This window comes from Zootermopsis nevadensis, unplaced genomic scaffold (genome assembly GCF_977971745.1).
Source record: "Zootermopsis nevadensis isolate Lab colony 2312 unplaced genomic scaffold, Znev_1.0 Znev_ptg000057l, whole genome shotgun sequence".
Taxonomy (NCBI): Eukaryota; Metazoa; Arthropoda; class Insecta; order Blattodea; family Termopsidae; genus Zootermopsis; species Zootermopsis nevadensis.
The window spans coordinates 1,537,059-1,562,983 of NW_028259188.1; the positions used below are offsets into that span (position 1 = coordinate 1,537,059).

At 38.9% G+C, this 25,925-nt stretch overlaps 1 protein-coding gene and 1 long non-coding RNA gene across 4 annotated transcripts; one reads left to right on the plus strand and one right to left on the minus strand.

Annotated features, from left to right (window-relative positions):
* The first annotated feature begins 2,431 nt into the window (after positions 1-2,431).
* On the plus strand, positions 2,432-7,951 carry LOC147871388 (uncharacterized). Its single transcript, XR_015538830.1, has 2 exons — positions 2,432-2,559; positions 4,908-7,951. It is a non-coding gene; the product is annotated as an uncharacterized LOC147871388 (long non-coding RNA).
* Positions 7,952-11,790: 3,839 nt separating this feature from the next.
* On the minus strand, positions 11,791-17,042 carry LOC110833805 (uncharacterized). 3 transcript variants are annotated; one of them, XM_087361268.1, is made up of 6 exons: positions 16,322-17,042; positions 14,442-14,652; positions 13,666-13,763; positions 13,128-13,303; positions 12,283-12,516; positions 11,791-11,897 (listed from the first exon to the last, which is right to left on the minus strand). In XM_087361268.1, exons 1-6 carry the CDS (start codon positions 16,848-16,850, stop codon positions 11,856-11,858), a joined length of 1,290 nt encoding a protein of 429 aa, XP_087217394.1. In that variant the 5' UTR covers positions 16,851-17,042; the 3' UTR covers positions 11,791-11,855. The 3 variants fall into 3 exon arrangements, with proteins under 3 accessions (XP_087217394.1, XP_087217393.1, XP_087217395.1); XM_087361267.1 differs by having other exon boundaries at positions 11,792-11,897; positions 12,283-12,546; XM_087361269.1 differs by lacking the exon at positions 12,283-12,516 and having other exon boundaries at positions 11,799-11,897.
* Positions 17,043-25,925: the final 8,883 nt, after the last annotated feature.

A 25,925-nucleotide genomic window follows, 5' to 3' on the forward strand; every position in this document is an offset into this window, starting at 1 on the left:
ATGACCAGACAGTTGGTCTGTGATGTGTTAAAATTATGAGAAGAAAAATATTTTATGATGCAGTCAATTAAGAGCAGTATGTGAATATTATTTCACAATCCTTCCATCAGAAATTAAATGAAGGTACATCCAGCAGACCTACTTCTGAGTAATAACACCTTTTCACTTGTCTCATATTCTGACTCCTCCCTCATTTGACATTGTCATTACTTTGTGATTGATGAGAGTGTGATGTGTTGATGTGTTGCAAAGTCTGATCTAACATGTAAACGATCTGTTTTCATTTAAGATGCCAGCATCTTAGTGTAGAATACATTCACAAAGACGTCAGAGCTCACATATTGTTAAAAACGTTTATGAAGTTAGGATGAGGGAAGCAGAAAGGGAAATTAATGAAGTGACTGTCAAAATTTTATAATTAATTACAGCAAATGCAAACAAGAGTCCAAACAATGGAGATCCATAGAAGGTCCCTTAGAAGGATTATAAAATGAGCAGAACATAAGAAACAATGAAATTCATTTGGGCTCCTATAAATAAGCATAATGTCCCAAAGATAAAGATAAACAAAAAAATGTCCATCTACAGGTTTGCAGTAGGATTTTGATAAGCTGTTTAAATGTGTTACTAATTGAGGAGATTTCAAGTTCCGTACTTTTGTTGCAGTGTGTATAGGCATCTCTATAAGAATTAAGCTTCAATAACTCTCACCTCAATAAGAGTGGGAAGTCAACAGAATCATCAGAACAGTAGTCCTTTTTCTGGTTATGAATTCAATTACTTAAATTTTTCTATGACTTTTTGTTTTGTCTTCTCAGTATTTCTGACTTCTTTGCCTGAAAACAAATATTCTGATAATATTTCTTGTTTGTCAGCTCATACCATAAATTGGAAAGTTTTATGCAAATTCAAAACCCAAGGAGAGGGGAATGTCCCTCTACCACTCATTTAATTATGAGTATAAGACAATATAGTGATGAAAACCAGCAAAGAAATGTACTTTTTGCAAATTATATGATTATAATACCTATGGCATGCATTAGTTTTTGCTTTGATGTAGTGTGTCATAGACCACATCTATCTACCGGCATCTCTATGTGTTTGAGTTATTTGGAGATGGAAGGTCTAATAGGATTAACTGAATGAATGTGTACCTCGAGGATAATGACTAAAGAAGAACGATTTGAATTCAGCGCGCTCTGTTCGCACTGACATCTCTGGTGAGCGCATACTAACCGTCCAGAGCTATTATGGCGGTCTGAGTGGAATCGTTTGTGTATGGTGAAGAAAAATTTCGTTGTAGGCGCATGTTTTCTAAGTTTTAAAGTTAGAAGATTGCACGGTAAGTGTAACTGAGTGTTCGTTATTCATAATAAAAGTGATTAGATTTAAAAGTACAAATATATATGTCTATCCTGAATCTGCTGTCTTGTAACATATATTTTGTGGTTATGTTTTGTGATTACACATTAAAATACTTAAAATTAACATACAAAATACGGTGAATAAGTAAATTCACCTGTTAAATAAAAGCGTTAACTTGTCTTGGGTTTTGTATAAGGTGGTATTACCCCAGGCACATGGCAGAATTACTCTGTATGCCGGGGGAATTCCGTCAAATGTGTTTTCGCAAAATTCTGTCAAATAATCAAACGTATAGCAGAAATGATGCTGACCACTCACCCCCGTCTATTGCCGATATCTTCCCCTCCCCCAAACGCCTATATGGTGCATAGTGGAACTACTTTAATTCTACATTTTAGAGCAGAAATTATTACAAAATTCTCTATGTGTTGTCTTCATGATGAATTACTCTCTAAAATTAAGCGTTTACCTAATGTAAACAATGTTCATAAAGAAAGTGAATTAAATTTTCCTTTAAGGTGATGTGATTCCCCCACTCTGACTAACCTTCTGTATGTAGGTGGTAAGTACAATTAGCATTTCCAGCTTATAAAACACCTGATTTCTGAGCCGTTAAGCAGTGGCTGTTACTGAAGCAAGATGATAGCAGCCCAACACGAGTTCACTATCATTTTCTTCTTATTCTTATTCTTGACTGTATACAAACCTTAACAATTATGAATAGCTGAATCTAACTATAAATTCATAAACCCAGCCAAGTCTTTGTTGATGTTGCATAAGATTCTTTTATCAGAATTATTGGAGATCTTTTCTTTTTTTCAAGAATTCATAACAAATGGCTGAAGAAAATTATAAAAGGCACAGATTTTCTTATCCTTAAACTAAGGCAATCAAAAATGTTTTTTCCAACAGTATCGATCTTTCTGTGACGGTTCGCTGCATTCTTGAAGCCTTCTCAGAACAGTGGTCTGGCAAAAGCAAAGTGTTTCCGATTCTTAATCATTACCCTGTTATTTTATCACTAATCCTGTGCATAACGTTATGAATGATTCATGACTAATTACAGGGGGCGTAAATCAAGATCCTGAGTGACACTCTTCAGCATCATGGATGTTTTCAAGGACATAATCACTAAGACCTAGAAAGAGACAGGAATACACATTAAGCTGGATGTTAGAGAAAGAGGTTGTGAGGGTAGGTGATGGACTGAACTGGCTCTGTGCTGCTTCCGTTGACAATCTTGAGTGCTAGCAATCCTCAGTGTTCCTCTTCTAGTACCACAGCTAGTGAGTAGCATCTCTGTGTCTCAAGCCCTGTCACACGTAACTCATGTAAAATGTTATGTCAGCAGGGTAAACTAACATACTCCATCTGCGGTTTTCCACAGTACTTGGCCCCTGAAGCAATGAGGGGACAGGGCTCAGGGCAAAGCATGGTAATTATTTCATTCCACGAGGATGTAAAATTAATGATACAGTTTAATTTAACTGAACCACCAGTGGTTTCTGTATCTGGTGTAGTTGCCTGTTTGATATCTGGTGGATTGGCTAATGCATATTTGTCTGTCCGTCCAGATTGAAGAACCTGAGATCAGATTTTCATTATATTTGTTAATAATGCGGACTCATTTGCTGAGGGCATCAATGCCAAATGTAAATACAGAATGATTTTGTAATATCAATATAAGAGTAAAGTTAAGAAAGTGACTTTTAATGTACGAATAAGAAATATACAAGAAAAACCAAGGAAAACTCAGCGTAGTTTATGTCAGGCTACAATACTTGATTTACAAAGAAAGCAACTGTTTGCTCTTAGAAATGTTCAAGTTAACATCGGATGCAAGAAATAAACAACTCTGCTTGATTTTATTCTTAATTTTTCTGTTTCCGGAGGTCGTTGTGAGCGTCTGTGATGGAAGGTGTGAAGAAATGAAACTGGCTCGTTTCAGACGTCCTAATTTGGATTAGTTTGCCCCTAACGAAGACCCAGTTAATATATGTCTGTTTTAATGCCAGTGAAGTAGGTGCATTTACATGTGGAGAGTTAACTTTAGGAAAGAAAACAAAATGCAGGCGGAAAACTACCTGATAGCCAACAGGAAATGAGTAATTATGGTTATACAGGGAATAAGCAATGTGTGGGACAGGGAAGGAAATGGTTCCCAAAGTGAAAAACACTAAAAACAATATTTGCTTCTTTGGAAACCTAAATTAAAATAGCCAATTATCATGAAAGTGAGAAAACTGAGAAACTCTCTTTGGAATGTAATTTGAGATGAATCTTTCTAATGGGAGAGAAATGAATTAAGTCTTCTTTTGCAGTCAAAATCTGAAAACAGATGTGGTTGTGCTTGAACACTTTGTACTGGGAGTGGCAAATCTCGTAGTGAGTGACACCAAATTACGTTCATTTGAGGGAAAAACAAGTGCCGAGGAAAATGAAGAGGCGTCCATTCAACACTAAGTTTTTTTCCACCCACAACTGTTACCATAAAATATAGATGTTTCAGTTCTAAACTGCCTTCTTCATGGATCTAATACATTAGAGTCCTGATTATCAAATCTAAACAGGATGTAAGGATGATTATATAATTAAAAATGTCAAATAATCCAGAAGCTTGAAGAAAGAGATGAGGGTAGCGCTGCTAACGCCATATTCTTTTGAAATCCAATAATGAAGGCACTCTGAAGAAACTGATTTCACAAAATGTAGAAGGGGCTTGCTCAGGAAGTGTGATTTATTCTGCTACGTACTGAGTTGGCAGCTGGTAAAATGAAACATTCTGAGATGGCACTTGGATAAAATGGAATGTCAGGTAACCGAAGGTCAGATAATTGGGACCGTACTGTATTAATAAGTAAACCCAGTGTGCAGTTTTAAGGCTTTCAGCAATGTTTCTAGGTATTATTTTTTTGAACTTCAGTAAATAAATGAAGAGTGTGGTTTATGTTCCCAGCAGCGGGCTATCCATAGGGTGGGGTGAGTGAAGCATGATATATTTCATGCTGAATAAATTAAGCACTCTGTAGATACAAAATAAACACAGGGCATATTAGTTTAATTGTAGTTATAGGATAGAGACAAGAGTACATGTACAGTTTAAGTAAACTAAAATTTACAGATGCTGATATTATGGAATGGACTCACATAGACTGCTTTACCCAGGCTCTGTGCCCCTCTGGGAATGGCTCCTCCTAATGAAACATCTCGTGTGCAATAATTCTGGAAATACTGGCAGTTACACAGTGGAATTACATTAACAGGCTTAGGAAGAAACTGCAGTACTTGCTGGGAGGTCAGAATTTCAGAAGAAACCTCTCAATATGTGACCAGACAACTTGAAACTTCCCTCCCAGTAAATGTGACATTACAAAGCACAGTTTATATTTACACAGAAGATTTCATTTCATGGTCTTTGTACATACTCTCTTGACAATTGAAGGGTGTTTTTAACTGAGGTGTTCTCGTGTCTGCTTTTCCAGGCTTCAGTTTGCATTAAGCACGCTGTTCCATACCATTAAAGCTTGTGATTTTTACTACAGGACACCACGTGGGATGACATCAGGGCAAAGACGGTACTTCTGCCGTACTTCCTGCTTCTCGATGACAACATTGTCGATGATGATGAAGACCAGTTTGGCGTGGATCCTCACCTTCAGTTAACAGGCGCTCAGTCTCACTTTCAGTGTCAGCACAAGTATTTTGCAACATTTTAGTTTGTGTTGCATGAGAATAAAGTTTATATCTGGTCCTTCTATTACTTTTAGAAAAGGTGCTGAACCTGAGGGCCATGTTGCCTTCATGTTACATAATAATGTAAATGTTGCTGTTCTTATTAGGCCTTGGCTGATATTTGTGCACTGTAACTCTGGTATGGTGCACAAAGTGAGATTCAACATTCACACTGCCTTATTTATTAACTTGCTTAATGCATGAAGGTGGCGGGCATTAGCAAAATAATGGTCATGACTGTGAACTGTAGACTGATATCAGTAACACCTTGAAGTAGAGTCTTTTTTAGAAGCTCAGAATTTACTCAAGTAGTCCAGACATTAGCCACGTCTGACATTTTGTAACATACTAGAACTTTTCCAGTGAGATGCTTCTAGCACCCACCTGCGCTCCAATATATCTGGGCGTCATCTCATTCCCCAGTGATGGGCCACTCAACGTCTTGAAAATGTTTAAACGTACCTTTTAAGAAGGTAGCTGTCCTGTAGGTTATAATGCTGTTATATGGTAGAAGATTACAGACGTTTCAGAGGTGAATTCTACCTCCATCATCAGGGAGATTATGATGGAGGCAGCAAGCACCTCCAAAATGTGGGTAAACTTCCACCACATGATGGCATTACAACCCACAAGAAACACATCTCCATAGTCATTGCTGTGAGAACCTGAAATTATATGTTATTAAATTTATGATGATATATCGGAGTATTAGCGATGTTGATGACTGCAAACTGTTGCAGGACGACATCCATTCAGTGCAAAATTGGTGTCTTCTGAATGGGATGCAACTTAATTTAAGTAAAACGACTGTTATATCATTCACCCGGAAGACAAACAGTATTTATTTTAATTACAAATTGTGTAACAACCTGGTGGCACGCTCCCATTGTGTTAAAGATCTCGGTGTTCTACTGGACTGTAAGCTCTATTTTCACCAGCATATCAACTATATATTCTCACAGAGCTTGAAAATGCTAGGTTTGATTCGGTACATTACTTCTTCCTTCTCCACTGTTGATAGCCTTTTGGTCTTGTACAGTACCTTAGTCCGTTCCAAAATTGAGTATGCTTCCGTTGTTTGGAACTCTATTACTAATACTGATTCCTTTAAATTGGAAAGGATTCAAAGGAAATTTGTAGATCTGTGTTACGCTAGATTCTTTAATGGCGTTTGTGCCTATAATTATGATGAAATATTAGTTAGATTAAATTTCTTATCGTTACATTTAAGGAGGAGGCTTTTGGATGCTCTTTTCCTCGTGAATGTTTTGAAAGGCAAAATTAGTTGCTCATCTGTTGTTGATACAGTTAGTCTCTGCATACCTACTAGGTCTATCAGAGACTATTCTACCTTTACTGTACAACATAATTTCAAGGCCAGTCCCTCTGCCAGATGTGTTTCTGGTGCCAATGCAGTCTGCAGGAGCATCGACATCTTTAACAAAGATCGTGTTTTGCTTACTGAGGTCAGTCAGCTTTTTAAACAATAATCATGGTTTTTTATTGTTTACCTAGTATGACATTTTATTGTGTGTGTTTTTGTCCAATATTAAACTGTTTTTAGTATAATTATTATTTTACTTATCTATAACATTTAGTTTTTTGCTTATGAGTTATTTTGCAATAAATCAATATTGTACAGTTATGTTTTCAGTTCTTTGTTTGTTTGCTTTTGTATTGTAATGTCTGTATTGTTGTTAGTGCTTGGCTGTTATTGGCCTTTTTGGCTGTTGTCAAGCACTTTAATAAATGAATTGAATTGAATAATGTGGACTACGCTGAAGCGAGTGAGGTCTGATGATGGACACTGAGATAGGCTGTATTGAACATTCAGAGTCAGACCCAACACAGAGAGTTGTTTAATTTCCATGAGCTTGGTCTTTGTTTTACAGTGAAGGTACAATTTTTTCATCATGTTTTCAGAGACTTAACATTTGTCTTGTATTATAAACACTGCAGTAAGGACATTTCGGTACATATTAATTTGCCTGCTTGCATTTGACTTCTGTAATATGTATTGCAGAGTTTCTCATTTGTGTCACTGCCTCTGGACGAAATCCACAAGCAGCACCCAACCACAGTGATAACAACCTCCATTAGTTTTTAAGCTTGTATCTGATATATGCGTTGCAAATTATAAAGTTAGGGAATGGAAACTAACAAGCTACTTAGAAGATAAATGGCTACAGGCTTCAACCATATTTAACCAGTATTAGGCTCTACTAAACATTATTATGGAATGGATTATGTGTTGTCTGTCACAGTAACATACATGAATGAACAAAATTATATGATGTTAATTACATTTACAGATTAAGATTAAAGATGCACTTAGGTCATATTTGCAACCTTGAATTTATTCCCAAAAGTATAATTCCATCATGGCAGGCTGTATACATCAACTGACCTTGCACAAAGTTCACAGCTCATGTGGTTAGTTGCCGAGTTCCCAATTTGGGAGCCCGGGTTGAAACCCAAGGCAGTCCATGTAGGATTTATGGTGGGCAAAGTGACACTGGGACACACTCATCTCAGAGATCTTTGGTTCGCTTAGACACTAGATTATTATTGTCCGTTGCTCCGCATTATTTGTGGGCTGTAATATCAGGTTTCTATCGGACACATTTCCAGACAGGCAGTTGCCTTCCTTCACGATAATAACAGTAATGCAGAATGTTGCAGTATTAAAATAAAAATGTTACGCAATTGAAATCAATAATTTAAAATACAGAATGGTCTGTGGATTATATAAAATGTATTGTCATGTGAAATGTGGTTCTGATGTTTCTCCTTTATCAATGCTAAAAGAAAATTTGGGACCAGCTTTACATGGAGCATTAAACGTTTATTATTATGCGGTGACCATTTATTATCGTAATTTATCTTTAATGTTTGCTTATATAAAGTTGTTCCACTGGCCCAGTGTGTGTTGTGATCATCAGCGTTGTACCGATATCCTAGTTCTGTTTTAACTGTGGTGGTATTCTGTGATAATGGGCCAGTTCCTGGTTTCCTGACTCGTGTTCTACCTTAATCCTATAAAATTTTTGCAATAATCATTTGATAGTGCCCATAACAGCCATGTGGAGGGTCACACCCATGCACTGATATATGCAATTCTGCAAGCCCTCCCTCACTGGTAGAGCATGCAGTTTGAATGCACCAGGAAGATGTCGAGCAGTTTACCCAAAGTCTTATAAAGTATTGTCATAAACTACAGTGAATTAAGGGAGTGAATAAAAGACCAGGGAACAGCTGTGTTGCCACGTATATTTTGTTAGATTCTTGTTTTCCATTCTCTTTCTTGAAAGTAACTTCTGATTGGTGTTTAGTATCTAGGGAGTGTTCACACTGAAGCAATTGAAACTCAACCAAAACAGGTCACACCAGACTTGAAATTTCCTGGTAGTCTCACTGAACCAAATCTTCGTTGCTGAGTTCATCATTAAATTATATTCCAGATCGACTACTGAAGCAGGTGAAATGGCCACAGGTGTTGGTAGCAGTGAGTTGAAAAAGACTCTAGTTGCAAGACTTAACAGCAGGCTGCGAGAGCCTCAAATTTCACGCAGTTAAACTCTGTTCCTCTAATTTGTGTACATCATTTCAAACTAATGCGCCTTTGCAGTGTTGCATAAAAGTGCACTGCAGTATGTAATCTCACATTCAGAAACGTGAAACATCATTCCAGTCTCTTCCTTACTGTGTCAGATGTCCTTCCAAGGGCATCTTCGCTGTTTCAGAGGCCTCTCATTTGTTTAAGTTCCAATTATCTTAGAAGTTTATATGGCTTTTCATTAGTTTCATCTTCTTAAAACCTTCTGTTCTTAATATTTTTCATTCTCCGTTAATTTCAACCCCCTGTATAACTACTTACAGTTATGCCGACAAACACAGTTGCAATACGCATGGTTTCAACAGTCTCAGTATCCGTTGGTGAATGTAGTGACTCAAAACACAACGTTTGTGCCGTCATGCGCTGGTATGACAGAGAAGATTGGGCTGTTTACTTCTCAGTGCTCTGAGTTTTTACCCAGCAATGATATTTTGTGCTTTTTCAATTGGTTTGCCCCATTCAGTGCTCTGAGTTTATTTTCAACAATATCAGTAGCTCGGACTACGTTTGTTTCAAGGTTTTAATGAAGAAGAGAATGTAAGAAGTACACGGCAACTTTTTGTATATCCTGTTCAGGAAAGGCAGCCTTAAACTTATGTATCTTTAATTTCTCACTTACGTGGTAGCAGCAAAATTCATGTTTCTGTACTTTAGAGACAAGCTGATGGATGAATGATTTGGTTATCAATAATTTTGTAGAAAAGTTTTCTGTACTTCGCTTCTGCAGAATTTCCTATGTCATGTTCAATTTGCACGTGACTTTGAATTTCTCTTATTTTGTGAATAAAATCTATACCCAGACCTTCTGTCTGTAATATATGAAACAAAATACAAGAATTTGTGAACACAGAAAGAAAGGATTCTAGAAGTAAGGTCTGTTACTATCATGAATGTACATCACGACAAAATGAAAGTCAGAAGTTTCATCCAATCTTAGGTGGTTCTTGAATTTGTCTTGAAATGCCACCTAGCATCACTTCATGGAGGGCTTTTAACAAATCCTTTTGAATGGCCAGTGATGTGCCTTTGAAAACAGTGCTCATTCAGCAGAGGATCATTATGTTCTAGCGGTTTGAAAGATTCTGTCAAGGGGCAACTCAGATTATTCATGACCTCTAAATGGCAGTTCTTGATCTGGCAGCAGGGAAGTCGTGTCACCCATTTCAATATTTCTCAGTTTTTACAAACTCTAAACTTCTAAATGTAAGTTGAATCTCCAGAAGCTCGTAATTTCTTTGGAGACTTAAATAAAGAATGACCAGCGTGTACTGTAAATGTTTTACGGAAAATTCATGCTTTTCTTTTCATGAAGCATGTAAGTCATAAGTTTGTTAAAGGCCCCTGATATTAAAAACATTCAACTTTTTTTAAACATGAAGCATTGCCAGCAAATCAGTTTTTCTCAGATTTTTGTAAGCTGTAAACCATGGATAAAAATGATTTTGCAAAACAAAAGTTCCCAGTGTACGTATTGTTTTCCTTATATTCACTCTTAGGGTTGTATATAGGTTGGTAGTGTCTCCCATATTTTAAAGTTTTTAGTTTCTCCATGAATGTTCTTCTTGCCAATAGTTTTTTCTAAAAAACATTGAATTGCGTTTTTATCTAGTTTCCGCGAACTCACAAACTTCAAATGGTCTTCCACCGTTTATAAACACATAAACTTACGTCACTGCAATTGTGCTTATGAAAATTGCAGTTTGTGAGTGATTTTGTTACAGTTCACCTCTTCTTCAGTTTGTGTTGAGGTCAACCATTTTTATATTTCTTATGCATTTCTTATATTCACAATGTTTTAATATTTTTATTTGCATTTTTCTCGTGCAAGTGTTTTCTAGCCACATCAGCATCAAGAAGATATTCACCTTTTATAGCTTAAAGTCGCCTGAATAATATTTGAACATTCATTGGCAAATCAAAGAAGACAACTCAGCCATTACAAGGGTTAATATTTTTGAAGTAAATAGTCGCTGTTTACACTTGTGTCTTTAATGTTCGCACGGAATAATTAGTCTGTAGTACCATGATGATACTGTAAGTGTAAGTGAAATATTTATTAGTGTTGTGATTTTAGATCTTGTGATTCAAAGTGGCAAGCCAGATAATCATTATTTTATTACGGTTATTAAATGGGACTAATTGTTTATATTTATACACACGCAAGCCAACTCCAGTCAGAAGTTGGCAGAACACTGAGCTAGGTTTTCATACTTGTAAAAATTGCTTGCATCATCACAACCTCAAATCCTACATAGAACGAAAGATGACTGGTAATAAGACAAATGCAGAGGAGTGCGTTGTTAAACTGTGGTCCAAATTAAGCATGTTGTACATAACCAAAAAGTGATTACAATTTTGAGCCTTCTGGGTTGTTTTGGATCTCCTATTCACTGGCCGAAGTTTCAGTCATGTCGCGTAAGTAGCAGCGATCATTTGTTATCTTGAGAATGTTGAAATAAAAAATGTTTCAGCGCACATACTCGTGTATTGCGATACCAAGTTAAAATATTCTCTCTTCCTGGTCCTTTCGAAGTGTGCATTTGTCAGTAGTGAGCGACCAGCCCACTGCCTCCGCACAATTTCTACTCTGTCCTTATTTTTGTCTGCTAGAGCCATCTAGTAGGAATCAGGAGAGACTTGTGTGAGAAATGGCCGGCGAGTTTTGCTTACGAAACATCTCGTTCATTATTTTTCGTGCCGTAAATCTACGGCATGAGACCGCCGGCTTTACTTCCCCTCCGAAGGAAGTTGTGCTATGGATTTTTATCACCCCTTAAAAATCCATCGACCTCGGCCGGGTTTGAACCCACGTACCTTGGGTCCAGTGGCGACCACATTAACCACTAGTGCACTGAGGGCGACATGTTCATTAAAATATTACTTTGCCAAATTAACAAGAGGAAAGTTTGTGAACATGTTATTTATTTAATATTCTTAAATATATAAATCATATTTAATTAGAAACTATTTAAAAATTGAAATATTTATTTTTTGTTATGTAGCTAAATTGCTTACATTTTGTTAATTAGTTAAATATAAGCAATTTAGCTACTTAACAAAAAATAAATAATTTAAATAATTTTCTAAAACAATTTGACTATTTAAGCACTTAACTATTCTAAATTGGCTTTGTCATGATATTTCACAAAGTAGATGTAAATTGAATATCGTCCATTCCTGGAATCTGGAAAAGAAATAAACATTTGGATCAGAACAAGAACTGGAATTATTGGTAACAAGTATGGAAACTGATGCAGCGAATGTCTTGCGTTAGGCGATCTCTATGGATGCAGGTTTTGAAGGAATTTGTGACGAAACTCAAGGTGAGAGACACTGGACTTATTCTATTTACGTGGACCTGATTCAGCAGTTTTTGGGGTGACCTCTGTTTGATCCTCTGTTTCATCTACGTGTCATAACCTGACCTGGTGTTGTAACTTTTATGTCATGCGATTTTGAACGCATGAAACGTACGAGTCGGATGGAAGGCTGGAAATAGTTCAAATGTTTTCACGAATCGGCGTTGGGCCCACGTAATTGTTGTAATCCAAAGGAGAGTTGACACTAACCTCATTGTTAATAAACTGCTGAATGTCGGCTTCTTCAGTGGCGTCCAGAAATACTTGTTGACAATTAGGGCCAAATTCTGCCGAACCAAAATCTTTCTCAAAAGCTGGAATAGGAACATTTGCGTCTTCTGCACCTCTGGTGACGTCACAAAAGAAATTCAGTGAGCCCGTAATTTCTGCTGTGCTCGACTGGGTCTTAGAAGGCGGTGAATTTTCCCCGATTTGGTTTTGTCCCTCAAATTCAGAAAATGTTGGATTAGTGGGCTGCAAGCAATGAAAAAAACTTCTCATAGTATTGATACGACGTGCGATATAATAGTACGATGGAAATTAACTGGTGGATATTAAGCAGATGCACGCTTTCCAATCGGGATCTGATTGAAATGTGACAGAGGATTTTGATGTAAACCCAACAGAAATGGTTAACAGGAATAAACGTTTAATTATAGGAGATTTCTGTGCTCAAGTAGGAAATGACGTAATTCTCGTAGGTCAAGAAAAATGGACAAGTGTGAATATTTAATGTCCTTATAAATATAAACTATTTGTAAAATATCTTTGCTTTCAACAGCCAGTTTATTTTTAAAGAAATTGAAGGGCAGATAAATTAATGTTTAAAACTTAGAGTAGAGTTTTAGTGATTTAAATAGTGAAATCCGCTAAATAAGTTCAACTGCAATGCGTTCTTACAAACAGAGGAAGATAAACTTCACGACCAACGCCAATAATCGAGAGTTTACTCTAGTCATCTTTCGCCACTGACTTTCCACACTTGTTTGTTTTCCATGTGCAAGCGACAGATGGCAGGCGAGTGACTTCGTCCAGAGAGTATGACGACGACTTACCTCTGACAAAGCGACAACTTGTGTGCCTCGGAATCTTCCTTCTCTTTGATGTTCTTCGGCAGGCATCGGACGGGCGCTGCTGGTCTGCGCCGTCGTGAGGCGTCTCAATTTTTTACCACGGGCCTGCTCTCGAAGGCGCTTTTGTCTGCGGACCTCTTTTGGGTTGTAGACATAATCTGAAAACGGAAAGACTGACATTCAGGTCACAGCATTCCGTAAACGGTTGTTTCTGATCGCGTGATTTGGCGTCTTTTATTACCGAAAGACAGGAACAATACAATGTCTTTGATCGTGTCTAATTGCAAAATTAAATGTTTAAGTTCCTCCCATTTTAATATTATAATATCTGCTGCATTGACTCGTAAGTAGATGAAAAGGTTTTGGAGAAAATAAATACTCGTCAAAAGTTCTCTTACTTAAAATCGCTAGCAGTCAATCCCAAATAAATCAAAATCGCTGATGTTTCTCAGAATTCTCGGGTGCATTTTTTGGAATCTTTCTGCTGCTTGTTGACATTGAAAGAGAATTAATTACTTACCGGGATATTTCTTCTTGTGCTCGGCGTCCGCCTGGCGGGCGAGGGCAAAATACTCGATCTTCTGCACTCCTTCCATTGCCTTCCACATTAAGCCAAGTCTGCAAACAGAAGAAGCATAACTTGTAAGGTTGTAGGACGAACCGGAGGAAGAACGTCCAAGGGTTGCAGGTGGGTAAAGGCAAAGACAGTGCCGTACGAGAGCGCACGAAATTTTTCACCTGTTCTCGACGATCAGAACATTTTCAGCAAATGGAAGTGAGATATCCAATTACGAACTCACCTCATGCATTCTCTGCCAATTTTGGAGCCTTTTCAATTTTACAGTGGAAGAATAGTTTTGGGCGGACTCATAAATTCTACTTCTCTACCGTGGGCTAGACTTCTGTCCTACATATCATGTGTTCAGTTTATAATTAGGTAGATATAGGTTTATAATCCAGCAATGAAAATCAAACTAGTTTTTAACTTAATGTGTTGAATTTTACAAGAGTCAACCTTTTTTTTTTCAATTATTAGGGCTCATAGTTTATAATAACCACAATCATCAGCGTCACCACGAAATATGTTGTTTGCCTTTTCCTCTCTTTGGGTTCTGAACACGGGAAATCTCACACGTAATTTTACAGGTTCGCACCGGCGCCATGTTTGTAATCGTTAACTTGCGTACAATGGTCTTGCATGTCCGCTGAACTCGAATGCCTTTGAAGACAATTTGTCGTGCACATTAAATTGTTAACAATTAATTGTCCTGAAGTACACTTTGTATTGCAACTTACCTCACGCTGATCTGTCTGTTGCTCTCTCCTTGATGTTTGATCGCCATCTTCTTCCTCCATTCATTCGAGAAGAGCATGAAGGCGTTCGGCGGTCGTCGTATTTTCGCAACAGGATGTTTGCACTTTTTCTCTCCGCCCTTAAGTTGACGGCATCTCTTCGGCCGAACTGCTAATTTCAGATCAGGTTGGTCGATGAGGCTGTTATTATTACCTGAAAGAATAATAGAATCCATTTATAACATAGTTTTCAAATTATAAGGATCAGAATATGGCCAACAGTATAAAGAAACATGGCTGTCTCCAATGTACCTCAAGAGTTACAGACATACGAAGCTTGAGTAATAAAAACGCTGTGTCGACGTTTCTGAAAATGGGTGTGCATTGAAGGGGCGAGGTTCCAGTAACATCATTGTAACAGAGAAAATACGAATTGTGAGTGACAGTCAAACAGTTTTGTGTTTCAAATTTCACTACGAATAAAAATGTCTGACACCGCGGAACAGCATTAGATGCATCAGCTTTTCTGTCAGAGTCGTGTGTACGTCATAATCGGTAATTTATTATGCCAAAGCAATCTCAACTTACTTTATTTTGAGGCCACATTAAGGAGGTGAGAGCCCCAAATATATTTTGGATATTATGTATATATGATTAGAAACAGTCTTCAGTGTAATTGTAGCTCATCCCAAGTCGTAAAGTTGTGTCAAGGTCGAAGGTGGCGATTTTGAATATTTCAGAAAAAAAATAATTTATTCCATGTACGCTCATAAAGATGTTTGTAAGGACAGATATGAAAATTCATTAATTTCAATAAGTTTTCATGTCAGTGCACCTGCAATGACCATTTCTACTGATGTCTACGAGATTTGCAACATATTTCATACACGTACAAGTCACATTCCTTGCATAAACGAAACCATTTTAATTAAATATTCTTTGAGTACTTCTGCCATTTTGTTTAGAGCAGTGTTACGCAAGCTTTCTACACTCGCGGCACACTAAATATCGTGGCAACCAAACCCATTTTGCATATCACGGGGGGACACAGTCTATGGCATTGATTGGCCGCGACAACTTCTTATAAATCGATGTTTATAATTATACCTACTTATTATTACGCCATTTATTTTAATTATATTCATTAGTTTAAATAAATTCGAATATAATATTTCCTACTGTTTGATCCAAAATGTATTAACTAAACTTAAATATACTTTTTTAATATTGTATAATGTAGATCGAAGAAAAGTACACAGACTGGCAATAAATTCTTACAATTATAAAATGAGGTGGAAATTTCGCGGCACACAGGTTGCGCATCACTGTTCTGAGCTATTGACAGCGTCGTTAAATAAGCAACAGATAAATAAAAACACCAACCATGCATGCCTGTGTACCAGCAGAAGGGAACAAGTTACGGTAATCAGACGAAGGAGAGATCTTTACGGAACACTGAAAGAAACAGCGAATAATTTTCATACAAATACCCGGTCGAGATTCGAACACCGAACCTCCGGAGTACGTGGAAGGAATACCAACCCTCTACGAAGTAACGTTTGTTCGCTTTACTTTCGAAAAAAATTTTGTCAGACGAAAGCCTTAGTATTTTACGATAAGAATAAAATAATTTATTTCATACATAAACACGTGTTGGATCTCTTCCGTTATATATTATTAATAACTAATATTAATGCTGTTTGTCTTTGCAGAAAAATGTAATGAAGTTATGAGCTGGACCTCACGGGGTGTAATTGGAAGGCGGTAATTATTAGGCACACGTAAAACCGGGAAATGTGGGAAAATCTCATTTGCACAAAGGAGACTCAGCTCTTTAGGAAAATCTGATACAGAACGCAAGGAACAAAGGGCAGTCCACATACCAGAGGACGCGATTTCTTCCTCTTTTCCTCCTCCGCTTTTGTGGCCGTCCTCGACTTCAGCGGCGTTAGACGACGCGTCGGTTAAAAAATTCATAAGCCCCGAAAGATCATCTTCACCGAAGTCGCCGGGGTCATTTTTGTCTTGGAATTCTGCCACTGGATGCTCCGTTTGTGAAATGGATTCAGAAAAGTCTGCATTGGAATCCGTGCAACTATCAGAAAGCTGCTTTAAAATACTGTCCACATCCAGAAGAGAAATTTCAACTCCTCCATTTTCATTTCCGAGAGTACAAGCCTCGTTCAAGTCAATTTCCTGCGTTGTCGCCCAATGCAAATCGGCAGTGGCTAAAGGAACAGTTTGTCCATTTGAAGTCAAAACTTCGATTGTGGTCGGAAGGCCACAGTTTTCTGTGCCCACACAATCTTCGTTCTTCGAGTTCTTCGCGCGCGTTGAATTAATTTCTTCGAGTAATTTCCTTTTCGTCCCAGAGCCAGCCTGGTGTTCTGCCTGCGTACTGAAGGTCGACATGTCTACGGACGTTTCGGTGTTGATTACATTCTTCGTCGAAGTCCTCCGTCAAGATAGAATGAACAGAGCGAAATTTGCACAAGAAAAGTACTTGAGTTATTCCGAAAGTTTTCACTAAATACGTCAACACAAAAGTATCTCCTACAACCGGTTCACAGCAAAATTGGTTCCAGACTGACGAAAGTCGATTGTCGCCTGCTGTTTATTCGAGTACAACAATGCTGACGTAACCTATGACGCAACAATGAGTAAAGGAATGGAGTGCAATACGGTTCATTCAGGCGTGCATAAGAAATGAGAAATGAACCTTATGGCATGTCAGCCGAGATTGTAGCAGGTGTTCGTGTTTTATATGAACACCTGCGTTTTTTTATTTACACATTTTTTGTAGTTAAAGAAATACAAATTGAATTACTCCAAGTTATAATTTGGTTACATTCCATCATAAATGGAAGAAGTCAATAATTAATATTAAATATTTTCTGTGTAATAGCAAATGAATTTAAAAGCAATGAGAAGAGGCTTGAAGTAAATTCTGAATTAAATTTGCCCTTGTTTAAAAATAACTTCGTGTTTTTTTAAACTTGTTTCATTTCAAATTCGGTTTTTGAGGGGCCCGGGCAGTGTTGAGCCCATCGCTCCTGGGCGAGGGAAAATGTTTTTCCCTTCGAATCCCGAATATTCATTTTGATCAGTGAGAGAACACAGGAAAGTCATACCTCTGGGAAAAGTGTCCTGAGTTCGATTTCCTTCAAGGGCGTTTCCTTTTGCTCCGAAACTAAGCGAGACAGAAAAAGGGCCCCAGGATCAGAGATTTTTGCTTCGAAGAGGAGATTACGGAAACGAAGGCCTCGACACTGAGTTCGAGTCCCGACAAGGATGGTTTCTGTTGACTGGAACGTAACCGCGAAAACAGATCGACGCCAAGGCAAAATTCTTTCGTTTCGGAGAGGAAATTACGGGGTCTAAGGTCACAGACTCGAATACACAGTCCTCGGTTCGAGTTTCTGTTAGGATGTTGGTTTCTGGGGTAATTTTTACGGGTGTATTAAACGATACACGTTTACTGATTAGGCCGTTAAGCTACCGGGTGTCTCCAAATTAAGATGCTGATATTTTGTTATAATAAACCATGTTTCTTATTTATTCATAGTTTATTTGACGTCGCATTTTCAGTAGCACAGGAGCCTTAAATCCATTGATAAATCCTTGTACGTAAATAATTTTATTGTTTGGAAAAAACTAGCTTCATTCTGTATTACTGTCGACCAACACGGATGCCACCAGATGTCTCAAAAGTAAAGTGCTGTACAATTTGTAATGTTACCCAAATATCGGAAAAGTTTTTGTGGTAATATAATGTACCGCATTCGACCGGCGGCTGAATAAAGCGCGTAGTTTGGCAGATAGAAATAAACAGTCTCTGAAAATGTGCCCCATTGATAAGTTCTTGTGCACAGGAATGTTTCTAAAGCACTAGACTGACCACCAACTCCCGACAATTGGTTTTCCACCTCAAGCGTGACCTATAAATGCAAAATCGAGGAATTAGGCTGACAGGAGGCCTTGATCTCTGGGGTGACGTCAGAGCCCTGAAGCTGAGGCCAGCTGCTGGTCCAGGCGGAGATAAGGCCTTCAGAGGGAGGACTTCGAAGTTTTTATCCCCATGGCCTCTTTCGCTGTTTTGAGGCATTTGCGGACAATAGACACGAGGGCTGAGATACACGTAATTTGATGGGTAAACCCGTTAGAAGGCGTTCACTGTGACCTGTAAGGTAGTGTTTTGTTGTTGTTTCTACAACACTCTGTCAACTGATAATGTTGCCTATCCATTAATTAAATATGACGGGATGGTTATGAATGATAAAGTAACTGAGAAGAACCAGGAAACTGGGGTTAGCCGATGCCAACATGTTAGTCTACTGCGATTGGATGAAGCTGATATTTTGGGCGTGTTTTAAGAGGGGGCACGAATTGGATCGATTTCTTCTTTTAGATTTTGGTGCCACAGAGTTTCTTTAATCTCACAGGCGGCTTCAAATGGCGGATGCAAAGTTTGTTATGAATTGTTGATGGGACAGGGTGAATGTGTAAATGGATTTGAGGAACTGCTAAGGAATTTGCCTTCGACAAGATGGGGATTGTGTCGTTGTACAAGATTCGAACTGAATATCGCTTGGATAACCTGTCAGCTTTGTCTTGAGTACTTCGTGTTTTTACTTTCGTTAAGTTAGAGAATTTTCTGGAGTTGATTCCGATTCTGCGTCAGATAATTCGTTGATACGATAATTGTTCCTGTGCTCAGGCGTCATCTTCACGCTGCGGCCTGCTTTACCCTCGGTGGTCAGGGAATACGAGGCTAGCTGAGCCCCAGAAACAGACTGGCCGCAGAGAGGGAGGGAACTTTGCCCCGTAGTCCACACAAAACCAGGATCGCGATCGACTATGGCCGCCAGATACAGAGTTTTTCGAACAAGCATTGGCGGATAGCCGACAAGCGGTGATTCTCCGACCTGTGGATTGTCGCGGGGCTAACATTTCCTGACCGTGAGAATAATAAGTTGATCCAAAATGTTGCGCGTGGCCTCTGATTAGGACTGATTATTTGCAACGACCGAAGGGAGGGGAATTGGCTCGTGGAATGCGTGGAGTTTCTCGCTGGGATCAGTTGCGAGAGGTTTAATAAGGTGCAAGTTGTGTTTAGAGGGAATACAGGAGCTCATAGGCGATTACACTTTCTTCTGCGGAAAGAGGAATGAATGAGCATCACGAATTGTCAAAGAGGATTTTTGTGCATGAGAGAATCGTATCAGCAGTTAGGAGGGTGTAGTTTGTAATATCAAGAAGTTGCTGTTATGAATGTGCATGCACCGACGGAGCACAGAAATTATTATACAACGGAACATTTCTACGAGGAACTAGATCACGTGTTCAACCAATTTCCGAAGTAACACATGAAAAATTTGGTAGGAAATTTCAGTGCCAGAGAAGGTGGAGAAAATATTTTTAAAGCAACATTCTGGAACAGGAATTTTCGCGCAATCAGTAAAGGCAGTGGATTTAGGGTAGGAACTTTTGCCACGTCGAAGGAGAATCTCATTTTCAGGAGTACGTTGCGTAGCGTTCACAATATTGTGAACAGCCGAAAAGAATTACTTGTCTCAGCCATTAAATGATCGTAGGGTTAGTGATGTCGGACAGAGGATGCAACATTCGGCTGAGCCCTTAGTACCTGAGACTAGTGTTTTTGAGGCTGAAACGTCCGCTGCAAATTTTGAAAAGTTTAAGCCGCCTGGCACTGATTAAATTCCGACAGAAGTGATTCAAGCACGAGGTGACACATTACGTTCTGAGATTCTAAAACTCTTTAATTGCGCTTGGAATAAGCATAAATCGCTTCAGCAGTGGTAGGAGTCTACCATTGTACCAACTTACAAGAAGGGCAATGAAACTGACTGCGGTAATTTTAGAGGCCTATCATGCAAACTTCCCTGGGGGTTAAAGCCATGAGGAGACAATTATCGGGGATGATCAGTGTATGTTTTCAAGTAACGTATTGTAACGTGGGTCGGCGTTGCGACCTGGATTGTCAACCCTAATTGATTCACGTCACATTAAATCAGTTACAGTGGTCTGCACATACAGTCAACTCTCTACAACAACAACACACTTCGTGTCTCTGTTCTCTGCACACACACACACACACACACACACTGTCCTCCGAGTCTATCTGGTCCCTCGAGTTCGGCGCTCTTCACACTCTTCGCTTACACATCGGCCCGTAGCACCCCACTGGACACACGCTGGCTCCTCGGCCGCCACGGTCCACGTACCCGGTGCTTGCTCACGCAGCCGACCTGTCCTTTCTCAGCGCCACACCAGACCTCTCGTTGGCTCCACTCTCTCGATTCTACCACACTTCTGTTCGCATTCTCTCACGCCCGATTCACAGCTCTGTTCTTTCCACACTCATCGCTTATCGCTTGCCACCAATGTCCGCAACAGCATATCGCTTGCAACTCACTTCTACATCCTGACTCACACCTCAGCTCTTTCCACACTCTTCCACACTCTCCCTTTCCAAACCACACTAAAGCAACCAAACCAACCAACCAACCAAAAAAGCTAACTGAGGGCGGAGTCCTGCGCAAGCGCAAGCATCGTCCCTACCTAGGTGACACCATACCTGCGCACGAGATAAACATTTGCCTGACACATTTCGTTTTAAAAGTGCTCTGAAACAAGGAGATGCTTTATCGCCGCTGCTTTTCAACTGAACTACAGAACACACAATTAGGAATGTCCAACGAAACCAGGAGGGACTGGAATTGAATGGGACACGTCAGCTTCTGTTCTTTGCTGACGAGGTAAATCTATTGGGGGCTAAGACGAATAGTATAAAGAGAAGACGAAGAAGGTCTAATTGGCGCTAGGAAGGAGGTTGGTCCGGGAGTAAACGCAGAGAGAACTGTGTTGATGTCTCACCACCAAATTCGTTTCATAAAGACAGGTAATGGTTACTTTGAAAATGTGGCAAATATAGATATTTGGGAGTGACAGAAACAAATCAAAATGTTAATCGAAAAGAAACTAGAAGCAGATTAAATCTAGATAATGCTCGCTACACTTCAGTACAGAACATTTATTCTTTTCGTTTGCTGTCTAAAAACGTAAAGATTAAAATATACAAATCTGTAGTTCTTCCTGTAGCTCTGTATGGGTGTGAAACTTAGTTTCTGTGACAGAGGGAGGAACGTAGATTGAGGGTGTATAAGAGCAGGACGCTGAGAAGAATATTCGGACCCAAGAGGGATGAAATAGTCAGAGGGTGGAGAAAGATGTATAATGAGGTACCTCATGAGTTGAAGTTACATAATTCGACTTATCAATTAAAGGAGGAAGAGATGGGCAGGGCATGTAGCCTGCATGGGAGAGAAGAGTAATACGCAGGGTTTTGGTGAGCAAACCAGAAGAAAAGAGACCACAAGGAAGAACTAAACTTACAAGGGAATGGTTAGGTTGGTCATGCCGAAACCTCACCTGAAATTTTGCTCATCTACAGAGTCCATCCAGTAATGCTTGTACACAAAATTTCAGCTACTGATGCGTTGTGCAAGGGTGCGAAAAAATTGCTCAAAGTTAGTATGTATATATTTAAAATTGGCGCCACTGCGCATGCGCGTGACAACAGCGCAGCATACACCGGTGCATTACAGAGGAGGGCGTGGGCCAGGCGCTGAGAGGGCATTGAAAGATTAGTCTCCGAGGAGCTAGAAGCTTAACTATTGTTGTTTGCGCGTAGTAGAGGAGGTGATTTAGTGACATTGTGATTACCAGATATTTCACTGCAATGTGGAAGGCTGTCAACGTTTTGCGACTTGCAATGCAGGTCTATGAAGGACGCAATATTACAGCCAAACTGAATATTTGTTTCAAACATTCCATTGATGCTTCACATTTCTGTCACAATTATAGTGCATAATTTTGTACATTATTTTTTGTACGCATTCTGCGAGCGCTGCTTGATTCCTAATGTAAAATATACTGGAGAAATACCCGTCAAAAGTAGCAATAGCAACAATCTTTTGAAATCCATTCCCATTCATTGCACATTACACCCCAGACTCAGTGAAATTTTATAAAGTTAATTCCATTAATTTTTCCTTCCCCGTCACAAAAAGAAAATCCCGTTTCTGTTAACAAAGATTGAACTCAAATGCAAGCGCAGTGCTAGTGGAGTTAAAACTGTATCTGCAATTTCGGAGTTCAGTGGAGGGTTCAAAGAAAGAATAACGAAACACCTTAATTGCATTTCAACGATGGGTTCACGTCTCTTACCCCCTAAACCAGGGGTCGTCAACCTGGTCCCTACCGCCCAGTAGTGGGCGATTCAAGCGTTCATGGTGGGCGGTGGGGTTTTTGTCCGTTGTTACAAATTTTGTTCTTCCTCCATATATCGAATACATTGCTAACAACTTTGCGAGTTTGACTTCTTAGAATATGCTTTTGCAATTTACTTTTGAATTCCATCTCTAAACTTTGAATATAAATAATAATTCACCGGACACTTCTCGAAGTATACTCGTGGACGAGGCAGCAACGAATGAGCTTCGTAGCCAAAGGCATGACGAGGGGTCTTACCACCGGCCATCACTCTGTCTTCGAGCTATACCTTTTTCATGGTGGTGGGCAGTACGTGCGGCACCTGTGGGCGGTAAGGAAATTTTACCATCAACAAAGATACAAAAGTGGGCGGTAGGTATAAAAAGGTTGACGACCCCTGCCCTAAACCATAGGCTAATCCTCCAGACAGAACACATTCATCAGTCAATAATTCAAAATAACAAATTGTGTAACTGAAAAAGTTTCCTCGAAAAGCATCGAAGTTAAGTGCACGAACCTGTCCAACTTACAACAAAAGGGGTGTCCAAGATATAGGGTATTGTGGACATATAAAATTATAGGATATTCGCCGGTTCCAATTAAAAGTGTCCAATATATAGGGTTGTCCAACTTGAGAAGTTCTTCCTTGACATCGAGAACTCTCTCTGAAATTATTCTCATAACTCCGATGGCATCTCTGGTTCCTCTTCCTCTCCTGAATCCAAATTGGTCGTCTCCCATCACTTCCTCTATCTTATTTTCTAGTCTTTTAGTCAGTATTCTAGTCATTATCTTCGCCGCATGTGAGATTAGGCTGATGGTCCTGTAATCGCCGCACTTCTTGGAATTCTTTTTCTTCTGTAATGGAATCATTGTTACTTCCAGAAAGTCCTTGGGCCACTCACCGGAGGTGTATATCTTGTTAGCGAGTCTAGTAAGAACCTGATCAGAGGCCAACAGTTCTTTGTTAGTCAACTATCTACTTCCAACCCCACCCTTGGAAATCTTTTTTTTCTCTTCTGTTTTTGTTGAATAGTTCTGATGTTTTAGTTCTTTACGTCGCTATTCAGAGGCCAACTGTTCTTGATCAGTCAACTTTCTACGTCCAGCAACACCATTGCTAATCTTCGTCTGTTTTTACTTTTTTTTTCTCTCTTCTGTTCTTGTTGTATACGTTTTTCTATGTTTATCAATGTAACTCTCCCTTCGTTTTTCTTTATTTGTTAAATAGGTCTGATGGATTAGTTCTTTACGTCGCTGTTCAGAGGTCACCTGTTCATGGTTAGTCAACTATCTACTTCCAACCCCACCCTTGCAAATCTTTGTCTGTTTTTCTACGTGTGTTGTTAATATGGTCTCGTTTAACAATGTAAGTCTTCTTTCGCTTATCCTTATTTGTTAAATAGATCTGATGTCTTAGTTCTTTACATCGATGTTCAGAGGCCAACTGTTTTTGGTCAGACAACTTTTTACGTCCAACCCCACCCTTGCAAGTCTTCGTTTGTTTTCTTCTGCTCTTCTGTTCTTGTTGAATAAGATTTTATGCGTTTATCAGTGTAGACCTCCCTTCACTTTTCTTTACTTGTTAAGTAGGTCTGATGTTTTAGCTCTTTACGTCGCTGTTTAGAGGCCAACTGTTTTTAGTCAGACAACTTTTTACGTCCAACCCCACCCTTGCAAGTCTTCGTTTGTTTTCTTCTGATCTTCTGTTCTTGTTGAATAAGATTTTCTGCGTTTATCAGTGTAGATCTCCCTTCACTTTTCTTTACTTGTTAAGTAGGTCTGATGTTTTAGCTCTTTACGTCGCTGTTCAGAGGCCAACTGTTTTTGGTCAGACAACTTTTTACGTCCAACCCCACCCTTGCAAGTCTTCGTTTGTTTTCTTCTGATCTTCTGTTCTTGTTCAATACGTTTTTCGCTTTTCTTCATTTGTTAAGTATGTCTGATGTTTTAGCTCTTTACGTCGCTGTTCAGAGGCCAACTGTTTTTGGTCAGACAACTTTTTACGTCCAACCTCACCCTTGCAAGTCTTCGTTTGTTTTCTTCTGCTCTTCTGTTCTTTTTCAATAAGTTTTTCGCTTTTCTTCATTTGTTAAGTAGGTCTGATGTTTTAGTTCTTTACATCGATGTTCAGAGGCTAACTGTTTTTGGTCAGATAGCTTTCTAAGTCCAATCCCACCCTTTCAAGTCTTTGTTTGTTTTCTTCTGCTCTTCTGTTCTTGTTTAATACGTTTTTCTACGTTTATCAATGTAAATCTTCCTTCGCTTTTCTTTATTTGTTAAATATATCTGATGTTTTAGTTCTTTACGTCGCTGATCAGAGGCCAACAGTTCTTGGTTAGTCAACTATCTACTTCCAACCCCACCCTTGCAAATCTTCGTCTGTTTCTCTACATGTGTCGTTAATATGGTGTCGTTTATCAATGTAAGTCTTCTTTCGCTCTTCTTTATTTCTTAAATACGTCTGATATTTCAGTTTCTTACGTCGCTGTTCAGAGGCCAATTGTTCTAGGTCAGTCAACCTTTTACGTCCAGCCCCACCCTTGCAAATCTTCGTCTCAAAATCGATCATAAAGTCAGTTTTTATAATAGTTTTCATAATCGTAATGAGTATCAGTTTACCTTGTTGGAGTTGGTACTTCAAATACTTGATAACTTCTTCTTTCACTTTCCTGATGTTTTAGGCCAACTGTCAGTCAATATTCAAGAATGCGGTCTGCTGCTTCTGGAGCAGTGATAATGCGACTGACTTGATATTATTTAATTTCCTTGTTGTGAATCGTTATTTGTTTACTCGGCATTGTTGTGTCGACATCAACAATGCCAACAGATATTTGTTTACACGGCATTGTTGTGTCCACAACAATGCGGTGTAAACAGATATCTGTTGACATTGTTGATGACGTCATTTTTTGATGACAAATTGGTTGACGACAACGGGGAATTAGAAATTTTTATAGTAGATAGATTAATTATTGACTTCTTCCATTTATGATGGAATGTAACCAAATTATAACTTGAACTAATTCAATTTGTATTTCTTTAACTACAAAAAATGTGTTCATATAAAACACGAACACCTGCAACAATCTCGGCTGACATGCCATAAGGTTCATTTCTCATTTCTTATGCACGCCTGAATGAACCGTATTGCACTCCATTCCTTTACTCATTGTTGCGTCATAGGTTACG